The following is a 16054-nucleotide window of genomic DNA, read 5'->3' on the forward strand; positions in this document are numbered from 1 at the left end:
GGGAATGGTTCCACGCGGACGATTTCGCGAGCGGCCTCTGGTACATAATAAATTTAGAATAACATCATTTAGAAACACAGATTTTAATATTATATCAATTTTAAAATCTGCAGGATAATATGAGCTTCAAGCCAGACTCAACGATACTATATTTATAATAAATACTTATATAGATAAACATCCAAGACCCAGGCCAATCAGGGAAAGTTCGTTTCCTATCATGCCCTGGCCGGGATTCGAACTCGGGACCACCGGTGTCACAGACAAGCACACTACCGCTGCGCCACAGAGGCCGTCATACCGTAGGCGGTATACGAATCCCATACTAGTAAACTGACAAAAACCGACCTGATTACAAACAAGATTTCAATCAATATTTACATTAAAACAACCTTACATCCAACATCTATTTTGCAACTGAAACTTATTTGTTCTATATCGGAGGAAACCTGAATTCTGTTTGACCAGCTAAGTTGTTCATCCTATTGCAAACAGCGAAGATACCGTGTTACGTATAAAATGTATCAGCGCGTCGTATCATGAATAGTTGGTTAATGAAGATGGGTGTGTACGAGTCTTGTTAAATGGATTGTGTTTAGTTTTAAAAATGGTAGTGAGTAAAAGTGACGTGGAGGCTGAGTCGCAGAAGGAGCAGATTCCTCATGAACACCTTTTCAAGGTGACAGGGTTGTCGTCGAGCAATCTGGAGAAGTTGGCGCAAGGTGTGTGTGTGTGTGTAATAATTTAATCCACACTAATAATAAAGTGGAAAGATTTGTATTTTTGTATGTTTGTGTGGAATAAACTCAAAAACTACTGGTCCGATTTTGATAAAATTTGGCACAGATATAGAATAGACCTTCAAAAGTGACATAGGCATAAATTTGTTTTGAAATAAATTTATTTCAAAGCATAAAACACAAAAATATGTCCACCCGTGCGAAGCCGGGGCGGGCCACTAGTAAATTATAAACTTCGTGTTAATCAAGTAATCGTAATAATTAAAATGCACTCAAATTAATACTACTTATACTACTTTTGACGGCCTCTGTGGCGCAGCGGCAGTACGCTTGTCTGTGACACCGGAGGTCCCGGGTTCGAATCCCAATCAGGGTGTGATGAGAAACGAACTCTCTCTTATTGGGTCTTGGATGTTTATCTATCTAAGTATTTATTATAAAATAAAGTATCGTTGAGTTAGTAACTCGTAACACAAGTCTCGAACTTACTTCGAGGCTAACTTAGTCTGTGTTATTTGTCCCGTATATATTTATTTATTTACTTATAAAAAAGAAAGAAAAAAAGATGATTACAAATTAAAATTTAATTTACAAATTGTACAGTCCCTGCATAGCATGAACTTGCGGGAGTGTGCCCAGAAGGCTGGCAGCATTGCCAATTTGAATGGCAATGCTGATTGTCTGAGCCAGATAATTTCCAGCCCTCCGGTCACGAGATACCTCAGTCAGCTTATTCGACAAATAAATTAATTTAAATGTCTTATTAGATTTAATAAGACATTTTCGTTAGGATATTATGACACGACGTGAGGCTTTCAGATGTTATATCATCTTTCCTTGGAAGTGTCGTAAAAGACCAACAAGTGAGACGGCAGACCCGAAAATATTTGTGAAATGAGTGCCAAAACTAAAAATGTATCGGAATTACACAAAGAACAATGTTTCTTTTTTTGTTCACTATTACTGTTCATGCGCTGATTTTAACTTGTTATACTCGAAAATTTAACTTCATACTGTTGAAGTTTCTGTGATCAGTTGCCTGCTTGTTTGACACCAATCCTTAATAATAGTTATTATAAACTATAATCGCCTCTTCTTTTGTAATATTCATGTACTTATGCTCTTAAAAGCGAAAATCTTTAATGTTTTGCAATTTTACAAAGATTGTTTATGCACAAAATTGCCTCAAATAGTTTAAGAAACTGCATTAATCTGTTACCTATATCAGTAGGTTAAACTGTTAGTAAACAAACGAAGATCGACGACCTATATCGCCCAAACATATACACCGCAGGCCACAAACATAGATTTCTATATTTCATTTGCTGGACAGAATGTTTTTGTACAAAATTTTAGGAACAATAGAAAAGTTCCGTTTGTTTCAAGCTTTATTCGTATTTATCGTTAATATTTTTTAAGTGTGTATAACGTGGCCATTCATTCTTTTCAAGACTGTTGGCTCTGTCTACCCCGCAAGGGATATAGACGTGACCATATGTATGTATGTATTTTATAAGTTACACGAGCTTCACTAAGATATAGGGATGAGTATGAAGCTGAAGAAATAAGCAGGAATCATAGCAAGCGGAAAGATGTAGTTAGTCCATCCCACTGCTTACAACTCTGATAAATGCCGAATTTTGTATAAGTTTAAACCAGGACAAAACAATGAAAAATCATTACATGATTAGCTCTTCTTGATAGCAGTCGTATCAAATGAGACACTGGATCTTATAAATACTAAATATTGTGTTGACTATATAAGTGCCAGCGGCGCATTGTTTATTCATAATTAACAGCTAGTCCAGCGTTTATACGAGCAAATACGAGTATGTCCGTGGGCACAATACCACGACCTGAAACCTAAAAATAAAAATCCAACGAAAACAATTTTATAACGCAACTAACTAACTAGGTTACGTCAATTGAAATTTCAATTAATTACTGGTCATAAGTTTCATTTGAAGATTTTATTTTAACATAAATAAATATATGGACAGTATTTGGGGTAGGTACATTAAATTTTTTAAAGTTCAGACAAACTTCTGCTTTTAATATGAACTGTTCCAATATCAATAAGAGAAATTTACTTTTATACATCATATTTGATGTCTCACTGTTGATAAGCACTTACCAAATTATTTAGACGTATTTGATTTACGCTGTCCTAAAAAAACTTCTTATACAAAATCCATTTCTAAAGGCTTCCAATACCGTGCCGTGTGGTTCCCGGCACTAATAGAAAAAAGAATAGGACCACTCCATCTCTTTCCCATGGATGTCGTAAAAGGCGACTAAGGGATAGGCTTATAAACTTATGATTCTTTTAGGAGATGGACTAGCGACCTGTTACTATTTGAATCTCAATTCTATCTTAAAGCCAAACGTAGGCCACTTTCATCAGTCTTTTCAAGGCTGTTGGCTCTGTCTACCCCGCAAGGGATATAGACGTGATTATATGTATGTATGTATTCCAATACTGACTTGTAGAGTATTCACGACCTAAACAAAAAAAAATGAAAGACATGTTGCTAGCAACAATAAAGATATCCTGAAATGCCTACGGTACAAGCAAAAGCATTCTGCACGCACGAAGTCGCCGGCAAAAGTTAGCCAGAAATAAAAACAAGGTCAGATAACGCGAGGAGGTTTACCTTCGCAACCGAAAATACGCCAAATACAAACGGTGATCGAAATACGTCTCGGTCCGGTCTCGCCATCTTGGACAACTGCCAAATTTACACATTTTACTGTGACATGTCAAAGCAAAAGTTTACCGCCCGTTACGTTGTGATTATTTCTGTGGTGTTAGTATTGACTTTGAAGAGTTTTTAGGTATATAAATACCAGTTATAGGACCACTCCATCTCTTTCTTATAAAATTGTGATCCTTTTTTTAGGCGATTGGCTAGCAACCTGTCGCTATTTGAATCTCAATTCCATCATTAAGCCGAGCAGCTGAACGTGGCCATTCGGTCTTTTCGGGACTATTGGCTCTGTCTACCCCGTAAGGGATATAGACGTGACTATATGTATGTATGTATGTATAAATACCAGTTTCGGGGTAGTTTAATTCCTGGTCAGTTCATGGTACCTACAAAAATTAATTTATCCAATATTTTTTTTTTTGTTTTATAAACTACATTTAATACGAGTATATCATTTTGGAATGACAAAATTTAAAACTAAAACTACTTATAAAAAAGAAAAGAAAAAGATGATTACAAACTAAAATTAAATTTACAACATATAGTCCCTCTATCTAATAATTGGTCTTAGTACATACATACATAAAATCACGCGTCTTTCCCGGAGGGGTAGGCAGAGACTACATCTTTCCACTTGCCACGATTCCTCTACACTTATTTTGATACGTGGTCTCAGTATTTGATGAGTATCTAATTTAGAACTATTTAGAGTTAATTTTCCATCATCTATTTCTCGCACTATCCTAGACGTGTACTATATCATGGAAATTTCCGAAAGTTTTTTTCAGTCAACAATTTGGCTTAATGATAGAATTAAAATTCACTTAGACAGGTTGCTTGCCCATCGCCTGAAAGAAGAATCCCAAGTTTATCCTACTAATATTATAAATGCGAAAGTTTGTGAGCATGTCAGTATGGATGTTTGTTACTCTTTCACGCAAAAACTACTGAACCGATTACGATGAAATTTGGTATGTAGGTAGCTGAAGACCCAGAATAACATATACTTTTTATCCCGGAGTTCCCGCGGGACTGATAGGGTTTCGCGGACGAAGTCGCGGGCGGCCTCTAGTATCTTATAGTTGCGTTTAATAACATTCATGAAAACGAGATGGAGTGGTCCTAATCTTCCTTTTTTTATTGGTACCGGGAATGACACGGCATTCCATATCAATGGTATTTTTATCATTTCCTTCACTTCACGAGATTAGTTAACGCACTACCCACCTCTGTAACTCCTAAAAATATTAAAAAGAATCGTTCGAAGAAGTCGTTTTTATCAGTGTTTTTATATATGTACTAGATTATCATTCATGTGTTTTAATGTAGACAATGTGCATTCGTCCACGATTTAGATTTAAGAGATCTATATTTGTAAATTGACGTCCGATGAAAATGCTGCAGTGTAGTTTGTTCCGCCGCTCATTCTACACATGCGCTTTGGAAGCGGTAGTAGTTATAATTAGATTTAAGTTATGTGACGTCAATAAGTGATACCTTGTATCCAATTTTGAAAATAAATCTATTCTATTCTATTTAATTTTTATATATATTGTGAACAAACATAAAATCACGCCTCTTTCCCGGAGGGGTAGGCAGAGACTACCTCTTTCCACTTGCCACGATCTCTGCATACTTCCTTCGCTTCATCCACATCCATAACTCTCTTCATACAAGCTCGGCGGTTTTGGGTACTTTTGACCTGACCCTTTACCAGGACGTCCTTAATTTGATCAAGATACGTTCGTCTAGGTCTTCCCCATATATTGTGAAATAAATAAATAAAAAAAAAAACTTGTAATTTCAGATGTAGCCGCCGCCACGCCGGCTGACTTCGAGACCGCCATAGCTGCGACGGGCTATGGCCGCTTCAACATCTGCCTGATGCTCTGCACCCTCCCAGCGTTCTGGAGTGCTGTGTCTGTCACCAGCAACGTCTCTTACATCTTCACCAGGGCACGGTGTGACATGCAACTCAGTTTATTGGACATGGGGACAGTCAATGCTATCACTTATGGAGGTCAGTTCACTGCGATTTTTAAGAAATATTTATAACTAGCTGTGCCCGCCATTTCGTCCGCGTGGAAAAGTTATTTTGGGCTTCATTGAAGCCCTCAAGGATGAATAATTTCCCCCGTTAAAAAGTCTTCCTCGATAAATGGTATATTCGACGCAAAAATAATTTTTCAATTCGGACCAGTAGTACCTGAGATTAGCGCGTTCAAACAATCAAACTCTTCAGCTTTATAATATTAGTATAGATTTGTAACCGTCTCATTCTCAATGATTATTGTCGTTTATTTAATTATCTGATTCTTGCTCATGATATTAGACTTTTGGAGAGCTGTGTCTGTCCCAGAAATGTCTGCTAAATAATCACCAGGCCGGTGATTTGCAGTTCAGTTTATTAAACACTAGCTGTGCCCGCGACTTCGTCCGCGTGGAATAGTGATTTTGGGCATCATTGAAGTCCTCAAGGATGAATAATTTCCCCCGTTATTTTTTTCACATTTTAATAACAAATACAAGAAATAAAAAAATAAAAAAAACTTGATGATCAAAGATTGAAATAAGTCTCCCGAAAATCCAGCAGCGTATATCATCATCATACATCACTATCTTCCAACGTTTACGCACAACTTAACGTCACTCACACTCCGTCTGATCTGCCAACACCCAATATTGTCAAAACTAACACTCTTTTAAATATTTACAATAATTCAGTGAACAAAGAGAGAATTCCTTTTGATATCGTGACCAATAGCAAACGGTAAGCGTCTCATGAACAAATATTACATCATTTATCTTTTCATTAGCTGTGCCCGCGACTTCGTCCGCGTGGAATAGTTATTTTCGGTTGGTTTCGGTCGGTTGAATTTCTCAAATTTCTCAAGGATAATAAAAATTTTCCCCGTTTTTTTTTTCACTGTTTCCATTATTTCTTTGATTCTAATATGTTGCAAATTCCTCCTAATTGCAGCGTGATGTTATATAGCCTAAAACCTTCCTCGATAAATGGTCTATTCAACACAAAAATAATTTTTCAATTTGAACTAGCAGTTCCAGAGATTAGCGCGTTCAAACAAACAAACAAACTCTTCAGCTTTATAATATTATTTTATATTTTATAATATTAGTATAGATTAAAGTACTGCATGAGGGCACTAGATTTGTTCAGATTTGACATGATATTGTAGCTTAGTGTCATATTTGGCTCAAACATATCTGAACCGGCCGAGGGTCTGCTGGGACAGTCACAATAAAACATACATACATACATATGGTCACGTCTATATCCCTTGCGGGGTAGACAGAGCCAACAGTCCTGAAAAGATGGCCTCGTTCAGCTATTTGGCTTAGTGATAGAATTGAGATTCAAATAGTGACAGGTTGCTAGCCCATCGCCTAAAAAAGAATCCCAAGTTTGTAAGCCTATCCCTTAGTCGCGTTTTACGACATCCATGGGAAAGAGATGGAGTGGTCCTATTTTTTTTTGTATTGGTGCCGGGAACCACACGGCACAATAAAAACACCAGAAATTTCAGATCTTCGTTCAAGGCGTGTCTTGTCTTTTTTTTACTTATTTGTCAGTCAGCGCCGTGTGGTTCCCGGCACAAATAGAAAAAAGAATACGACCACTCCATCTCTTTCCCATGGATGTCGTAAAAGGCGACTAAGGGATAGGCTTATAAACTTGGGATTCTTCTTTTAAGGCGATGGGCTGGCAACCTGTCACTATTTGAATCTCAATTCTAACTTAAAGCCAAATAGCTGAACGTGGCCTATCAGTCTTAACAAGAATGTTGGCTCTGTCTACCCCGCAAGGGATGTAGACGTGATTATAGGTACATGTATGTATGTATGTTTATTTTCAGAACAATATTAACCTTCGTTACATTACCGTTATTCAATTGGTAACAACGGAAATTAATATGCAAACAATTATCAGTTGAAAATCTTACAGCAAATATACGTAATCTAATTATGGACATAAATTATTTAATTATATAAAGTCTGTGTGTATGTAAATGTAAATAAAAATACACACGAAATCAAATAATGTCACACCATTTGCATTTGTTTACAAAATATGTGTAAATTAAATGTTAGGCATTGTGATTTGATGTTTATCAGATTATATATATGTAGATACAGAATAAATACATGATGTTGATTGCGAAAATTATGAATGCATACATACCTACATACATGTCATATCTATATCTATATACAGGTCACATCTATATCCCTTGCGGGATAGACAGAGCCAACAGTCGTGAAAAGACTGATAGGCCACGTTCAGCTATTTGGCTTTAAGATAGAATTGAGATTCAAATAGTTAATACATAATATTTTTAAAATTATACCGGTTCATGTTATAAAACTTGAAAGGGTACCAACAGTTTCCAAGTTTTCCAAGAAAGACAGAAAAATTGATGGACAACTTTGCATTTAGCTCGAAACTGTTTGAATGTCATAGCTATCATTGAGCCAAAAAGCTGAACGTGGCCTGTCAGTGTTTTGAAGACTTTTAGCTCTGTTTCCCCGCAAGGGATACAGACATGATTATATGTAGGTATGTAGGCATTCAAATTCAAATTCAAAATTTTTATTCATTATATTATAGGATACTTCATATCGCTTATTAATTGTCAAAACGTATGGTTTAACAACATTGGTTGACGTCAAATAAATTACTTAAAAAAAAGTTTACTGCCGCTTCCAAGGCGTCAGTGCAGAAGAAGCGGTAACAAACTGCACTGCAGCATTTTCTTCAACAACGTTTTAAATATATAGGTATATATATCTTGCCTCGTCCGTTCCAGGTATGATCTCATCGGCCATGATCTGGGGGTTCCTCTCGGACACGCTGGGCCGCCGCCGCATCATGGTGTGGGGCTTCTTCTTCAGCGGAATCCTGGAGTTCTGCGTCTCCATCAGCCAGAACTTCATCATGCTCCTGCTCACAAGATTCGCTAGCGGATTCCTGTAAGTTGTTTTTTTATTTACTAAACGGGAGCCGTGTGGTTTCTGGCAAAAAAAATAGAAAAAAGAATACGACCACTCCAGAATTTTCCTATGGATGTTGTAAAAGACGAGGTAACTTGGGATACTTTTTTAGGCGATGAGTAAGCAACATTTCACTATTTGAATCTCAATTTTATTCAGCTAAACGTGGTGCTTTAGTATTTTCAGGATCGTCCAACTGTGCCTACCCCGCAAGGGATATAGACCAGAAAAATACCAACTAAATTTACTTGGTATTCTTCTATTAGGCGTCGAGCTAAAATTTTAACCAAGATGTTCCTGTCCGTATCCAAGAAATTCACTAAAAGTCGTACCTTTGCTTGTATTTACAACATTTCTTTTAATTTCAGCTTCAACGGCCCATTCGCAGTCCTGATCTCCTACCTGGCGGAGCTCCACCGCACAGAACTGAGAGCCCGCGTCATCTTGCTCACGAGCTTGTTCTATACCATCGCCAACACCACCTTACCACTCCTCGCCTGGGCCATCTTGACCAAGGAGTGGCATTTCTACATCTTCGGAAACAGTTTTGGTGAGTCTTTCGTCGTCTGGCGGCCATTGATTATTTTCGAAGTTATGTACATACATACATATGGTCACGTCTATATCCCTTGCGGGGTAGACAGAGCCAACAGTCTTGAATAGACTGAATGGCCACATTCAGCTATTTGGCTTAACGATAGAATTGAGATTCAACGGCCCAATCAAGGCCCATCGCCTAAAAAAGAATCCCAAGTTTGTAAGCCTATCCCTTAGTCGCCTTTTACGACATCCATGGGAAAGAGTACAGTGGTCCTATTCTTTTTTGTATTGGTGCCGGGAACCACACGGCACCAAGTTATGTACATTCGTTGGAATACTAAGATCATCTTACGGTGAGGAAAAACATTGTGAGGAAACCCGCACTTTGAGGCAACTGGATGTGTAACCATGATCGATGAAATACAGGTCAGGTTCTCTTGCAAAGGTTGAGGAGGTCAACGGGAGTCGCTTCGTGCAAAAACCTGACTCGACCGATCCAGGATCCATGGGCAAACATGGATCCTGGATAAATCAAAGGCATACCCGAGGCTCCTCTTTAGAGTGGTGAGGATGCAACTGGTTAAGCCAAGAGGAAGAAGACAGTTATCAGACAATAACATTTTCAGTAATCCACGCATGGAACCTGTTCCTAATGGCGACAGCGCTGGTACCACTGCTGACTGGCCTGGCTTTCCTCTGTCTGCCAGAGAGCCCCAAGTTCCTGATGTCACGAGGCAGGAACGAAGAGGCGTTGGAAGTGTTCAAGAGGATCTATACCATGAACACGGGAAAACCGAAATCTGATTTTCCGGTAAGTAAAATAGTTGATGGAAACTAAATGTGTCACCATGAATAGTGTTAGAAATGGTTGAAACATCTTGTAAATACCTGTTTTCCAACTCCGTTGTGTGATAGCCGTACCTCGTGCTACTTTTTCGGAATCAATCCCAGGAGGATGTTAATGAGATTGAGTGATGCTAATTATTTATTACTAAAATTTTGTTATCGATCTACACATATTTTGCAGTTTTAATTTCATAATTATTTACAATCATCTGAAAGCGTCATAATATTTTCGAAAATGGCTTTTACAGGCACTGATTTCAGCATGAAACCCAAATGCCGAACTTACTTCGAAGCTAAATATGTGTTATTTGTCACGATTTATTTATTACATACATACATACATACGGTCACGTCTATATCCCTTGCGGGGTAGACAGAGCCAACAGTCTTGAAAAGACTGAATGGCCACGTTCAGCTATTTGGCTTAATGATAGAATTGAGATTCAATTAGAGACAGGTTGCTAGCCCATCGCCTAAAAAAGAATCCCAAGTTTGTAAGCCTCTCCCTTAGTCGCCTTTTACGACATCCATGGAAAAGAGATGGAGAGAGATTCTATTTTGTATTGGTGCCGGGAACCACATACACATTTATTTGTTACAAACTTATAATATGTCTATATCCCTGACGGGGTAGACAGAGCCAATAGTTTTATTTATTTAAAAAATATAGGTGGCAGTGCTAGTGGAGGAGAAGTCGGAGCAGCAAGCGCGCGGAGTGGCAGCCCTGCGCGGCGGCTGGGCTCAGTTGGCACCCCTGTTCAGGGCGCCGCATGTGAAGTGGTTGGTCCTCTTGTGCACCATCCATATTGGGTGCATGTTCGGGTATGTCTTCATTTAGCAGACTAAGTTCAGATGTACACTTATATTAACTGCAGAGTGGATCGCAACGCTTGAAAATATTTCTCTTGGATGCCTTATGAGGCAACTAAGACAAAAAAAACAGATTTGTTTATTTCTTCAAGCAAAGTATACAAAAAGGATGTGATTGGAATCTCGTTTTAAGCGTGCAAGCCTGTACCAGGAGACCCGGCTCTGTATTAATAGCATAAATAAAACATTAGACAGTACTTTTATCTATTTTATAAACATAGGTGGTTAGGTTATAAAGGGTAAGGAGGTCAGGTGAGAGCCGTATGTGTAATTAAAACTGACAAAAATATAAAAATAGATCAAAATAATTTCACATAATGATCTGATCAGTAATCTTACCTCTGTGACTCATTCACCAGGAAAAGGTTTGTTGAAGATAAGTTTTAGAATCCTGAACCTAAAGTCCTGCTTTAGGTACCTAAGCATTGACTGTTAATTATACGAAACTAGCGTAAAACAGTTTAGCTAATACCCAAAATGCAGGAAGAAGCCTATGGACAAACATAAATAACATGAATCACTTCCAGGTCCAACACTCTCCGCCTCTGGTACCCCCAACTAGCAGCCATGATTGGTTCAAACTCCAATGAAAGTCTCTGCGCCGCCATTGCTCCCGAAGCCACTGCTCCTCCTGACGACGAGTCCTGCCAGCCCATACAGACAGACATGCTGACGTATCTGCAGAGTGCCATAGTCGGGGCTGGGTCAGTGCTGACGTATGGCATCGGCGGTGTTTTGGTCAATAGGTGAGTGTTAAGTTAGAGATATTTTGGTGAAAGGACAGTCTACAGAACCCTAAGTCAACGAGCTATTGATGATTGTAGATGGAACTAAAGAAGTATACAGTATCAGATATTTTGGTGAAAGGTCACTCAAGAGAACCCTAATTCGCTATTCATAAATGTAGATTAAGCAGAAGAAGAAGGCAGTTGTTAACTGAACGGGTTGATTTAGGATAAGTCCAATAAAAGATTTCCTTACAAGGATGTTTCTAGAAGCGTCAAACTCCAACGAAAATAGGTCAGTGTTAAGTGTTAAGTCAGAGATATTCTGGTGAAAGGTCAGTCTACAGAACCCTAAGTCAACGAGCTATTGATGATTGTAGATGAAACAAAAGAAGTATACAGGGATCATAGTGGAAAGATGTGCCTACCACTCCGGGAAAGAGGCTAGTATCAAAGTATCTAGTCGAGTCAGATGCTGACTTAGACATCAATGGTGTATTAGTGAGTCTCCCTTACCGTAGCAGCTTACATAAGACAGTGTAAGTTCGCTAAATATCTAAGCAGAAAAAGGCAAAAAAGTATCAAATAACACGTTACAATTTGGGGCAAAGTGAAGTCAGCTAGGAGAAAAAAACATACATACATACATATGGTCACGTCTATATCCCTTGCGAGGTAGACAGAGCCAACAGACTTGAAAAGACTGAATAGCCACGTTCAGCTATTTGGCTCAATGATAGAATTGAGATTCAAATAGTGACAGGTTGCTAACCCAACGCCTAAAAAAGAATCCCAAGTTTGTAAGCCTATCCCTTAGTCGCCTTTTACGACACCCATGGGAAACAGACGGAGTGGTCCTATTCTTTTTTGTATTGGTGCCGGGAACCACACGGCACGGCAGAAGAAGAAGAAGTCTTGTCTAATTCTATCTGCGTGCCATGCGTCTGTTCTTCTTCATTTTCGTCCGCGAAGCCAGTGAACGTGAACAGCATCCAACAACCTTCTTGCAGATGCGGTAAGAAGTTAGTGGCCGGTTTCTCCAGCGTCCTGAGTGCAGTCACCATCGTGATGCTTCCGTTCCTGGGCACCGGCGCCTTCACCGTCGTAGCCCTGGTCACTACAGCCCTAGCGCTATCTTCTCTCTGCGGCGCTTCGCTTTCTAGCATCACTGTGGACTTGTTTCCCACTTCTTTGAGGTAAGTTTTCTTATAATTTACTTGTCATCATGTGATAGTAGGTCTCGATTTTGTGATGATATCATTATTTTGCGTTTAATTGAACTTTTATTTATTTATTTTAGTGCAGTGTGGTTCTCGGCACCAATAAAAAATAAGACAACTCCATTTCTTTAACATGGATGTCGTAAAAAGCGATCAAGGAGCAGGCTTATAAGATTAGGATTCTTCTTTAACGCTATGGGCTACCAACCTGTCACTATTTTAATCTCAATTCTCGTTTGTTAGGGTATTAAGAACAGTTTTCCTCCATAAGGTGTACCGCCTTAACCATGATATTAAATCAGGAAATCACACGGATAAAAACTACCTCTGGTCATCGTGACCTTTACTTAGTACATACATACATACATATGGTCACGTCTATATCCCTTGCGGGGTAGACAGAGCCAATAGTCTTGAAAAGACTGAATGGCCAGGTTCAACTATTTGGCTTAATGATAGAATTGAGATTCAAATAGTGACAGGTTGCTAGCCCATCGCCTAAAAAAGAATCCCAAGTTTGTAAGCCTATCCCTTACTCGCCTTTTACGACATCCATGGGAAAGATATGGAGTGGTCCTATTCTTTTTTTTGTATTGGTGCCGGCAACCACACGGCCCTTTACTTAGTAAAATGATCAATTTTTGTAACAAAATAACAGCATCATTCTACGTTGTCTTTCTAGAGTAATGGCGCTGGCAACATTCCTCATGTGTGGCCGAGTGGGAACTATAATGGGCACCGTGGCGTTCCCCGCGCTGATGCAGTATGGCTGCCTACCCCCTTTTATCACCATCGCAGCTGTGCTTGGAAGTAAGTTTATTGTGTTACTTGCCTCTTTTGTGTACATACGTATGTATGCTTCGCAAGGGTTATACACGTGACTGTTTGTATATATAGTATACTATACTATATAATACTGTACTATAGTATACTGTACTATATGTATATATAGTCACGTGTATAACCCTTGTGGAGCAGACAGAGCCAACAGTCTTGAAAACACTGATAGGTAAAGTTCAGCTTTTTGAATTGATGATTGAGAGAGGTACGAATATAAAAAAGAAAAGGAACTCTCAATCTCTTTCCCATGGATCTCGTAAAAGGCGACAAAGGGATAGGCTTATGAACTTGGGATTTTTCTTTTGGGCGATGGGCTGGCAACCTGTCACTATTTGAATCTCAATTCTATCGTTGAGCTGAACGTGGCCTATCAGTCTTTCAAGACTGCTGACTCTGCCTTCCCCTCAAGGGATATAAACATAAGTATATGAATGAATTAAAATTCAACATAACGTTCAGATCAATTGATAAGTACATACCCCAGACAGTCTGCCAATAGTTTTTATCCCAGAGTTCCCGCGGGAATGATTCCACGCGGATGAAGTCGCGGGCGGCCTCTAGTTATCCATAAAGCCGGTAACCACACAGTATGAATGATATATCATTTTGTTGAAGTGACATCTAGTTAACTTTTCTAATAATAACTACTAACTCTGAAACCGTCTTTCATAGATGCTTTTTCAAATAAGAAACTACGTTTTATTTCATAACATTGCCGACAGATGGCATACTAACTAGAACTTATCATTGTTTCAGCCATCGGCCTTGCTTGCAGTATTATACCAAATACTAACCTGAAGAAACTTGAGTAAAACTAAATTAAATGTTATCTTACATTAACTGTAAAAAGCAGTCTTGTTCATAGATTTAGAAATAATGAATCCACTATTGAATATTTTTCTTTATGATAGACATCCCGCAAAATAACTTTTGGATATTTCTTAAAAAACGTGTCGAGGTGATACTCATAGGCGGGCCCTTGGGTACTTCACAGGTAATAATAGCACTCTGTGAAGGAGCCAAGGGTCTGCCTGTAGTCATAATCCAGGAAATCAAGAAATGGCAATTTAGAAGAAGTACACGAAGCGACTCCCGTCTAGAATTAGGTCTTCTGTTCAGACACAGAGTAACCGCTATTCTGTTTATAAACCTAATTCAGCTTAGGTCATGTCATGTTTATTTGCTTATTTATTGTACACATATAGTTACTTATACACTTCTGAAAACGAGGTAATGGTTCTATTTCAAACCACACATAGCACGTTGCCGTCTTGATTCGAAATAAGTACTTAATTAGAGGTCTTTTATATCATTTAGATTAGTCTTTGAAAACTTTAGATCATTATTAATTGTACCAAAAGAATTTGTATATCTAGCTAAGTAATTGCTTAACCACTTATTGTAATGATAATTTATTTTTATATAATGTGTTGTATATATGTATATCATATTACGTACGTAATTAATATTTTTTATTTATATTTTAATTCTCTTCTGTGTCGGATATAATGAATTAAGATTGTAAATATGTAAGTAACTTCTAAATGTAATTGTATTTATAAACCAATTTGTTAGTGTTTCAATCATGTAGGGTATCCGAAATAAAATGGCCAAGTTTTTAAAAATATTCTCTTTTATTATAATTTATAGTAACCTAATCTCATCCATCTTTCAGTCAAACAACTAAACACTTAACCGGCGATTTGGGGAGACTATATTTATTTTATTATAATTATCAACAACATTTTCTTTAAACAATGTGTAATGTCAAGATTAACGGCATCAAAATTAAAATGTCAGAATAGTACAGGCATAAACAAAAGTTTATTTATATTATAACGTTTATAAAAAGAATATCCGACCTATGTTTGACTTCACTTTATGATCTTACTTTACTAAATTTTACTCATATGAATGTCAAAATTTATTTTCATATACACATTGTTTAAATTAATGTTCACATTTAAGTCGCTAGATCAGTCTAATGCAGTGACTAATAATAGCATTACAAACTTGACGACTAAATAAATTGCTGGTTCCTGGGTTAGTAGGTATTTTGTGACAGTATTTAATTTTCTAAAAATTGGTTTGTCAACATTTATAATTTTAATGGATAATATTAAAAAATGTCTGTCTTATTTGTGGACAGCTTTGATGATCATTTAACATAGAATTTTATGATATTTCTTCTTAAAATTTCAATAAGTATCATCGATTTAAAATGTACTAAAAATAAATTTCTTTCATGAAATCAAATATTTTCGAGTTACAATTTACATGATACGGCTGACTTCAATCAATATTTTAACAATTTTATTTATAAGAAAAATAAAATACATAGTAAAATAAAGTTACATCTCCCAGTTTCCAGCTAAAATGTCAAGTAAAACATGCATAAATACAATAAATACCAAATAGTATACATACCCCCCTTTGAACGACATTAGTAAGAATAATAGGTATATTTTAAGGCAAATTTCTCTCTTTCGCCAGTTCCGAAAAAGGAGAAAACGGGCCGCAAGCAAAGCCGCAGCGAACTAGTTGTATAACAAATC

At 37.6% G+C, this 16054-nt stretch overlaps 1 protein-coding gene across 1 annotated transcript; it reads left to right on the top strand.

Annotated features, from left to right (window-relative positions):
- Positions 1–524: 524 nt before the first annotated feature.
- On the top strand, positions 525–15986 carry LOC106134795 (synaptic vesicle glycoprotein 2C-like). The gene is made up of 10 exons (XM_013334932.2): positions 525–722; positions 5256–5468; positions 8275–8437; positions 8827–9008; positions 9625–9809; positions 10515–10666; positions 11242–11460; positions 12450–12635; positions 13342–13469; positions 14256–15986. Exons 1-10 carry the CDS (start codon positions 608–610, stop codon positions 14309–14311), a joined length of 1599 nt encoding a protein of 532 aa, XP_013190386.2. The 5' UTR covers positions 525–607; the 3' UTR covers positions 14312–15986.
- Positions 15987–16054: the final 68 nt, after the last annotated feature.

Source organism: Amyelois transitella, chromosome 10 (genome assembly GCF_032362555.1).
Source record: "Amyelois transitella isolate CPQ chromosome 10, ilAmyTran1.1, whole genome shotgun sequence".
NCBI lineage: Eukaryota > Metazoa > Arthropoda > Insecta > Lepidoptera > Pyralidae > Amyelois > Amyelois transitella.

Excerpts from the sequence above, each read along its gene's own strand:
- LOC106134795 (XM_013334932.2), top strand. The coding sequence starts at position 608 with ATGGTAGTGAGTAAAAGTGACGTGGAGGCTGAGTCGCAGAAGGAGCAG. Across the intron at positions 9,810-10,514 it reads AACCGAAATCTGATTTTCCG|GTGGCAGTGCTAGTGGAGGA; the intron begins GTAAGTAAAATA and ends TAAAAAATATAG. Across the intron at positions 10,667-11,241 it reads CATATTGGGTGCATGTTCGG|GTCCAACACTCTCCGCCTCT; the intron begins GTATGTCTTCAT and ends AATCACTTCCAG.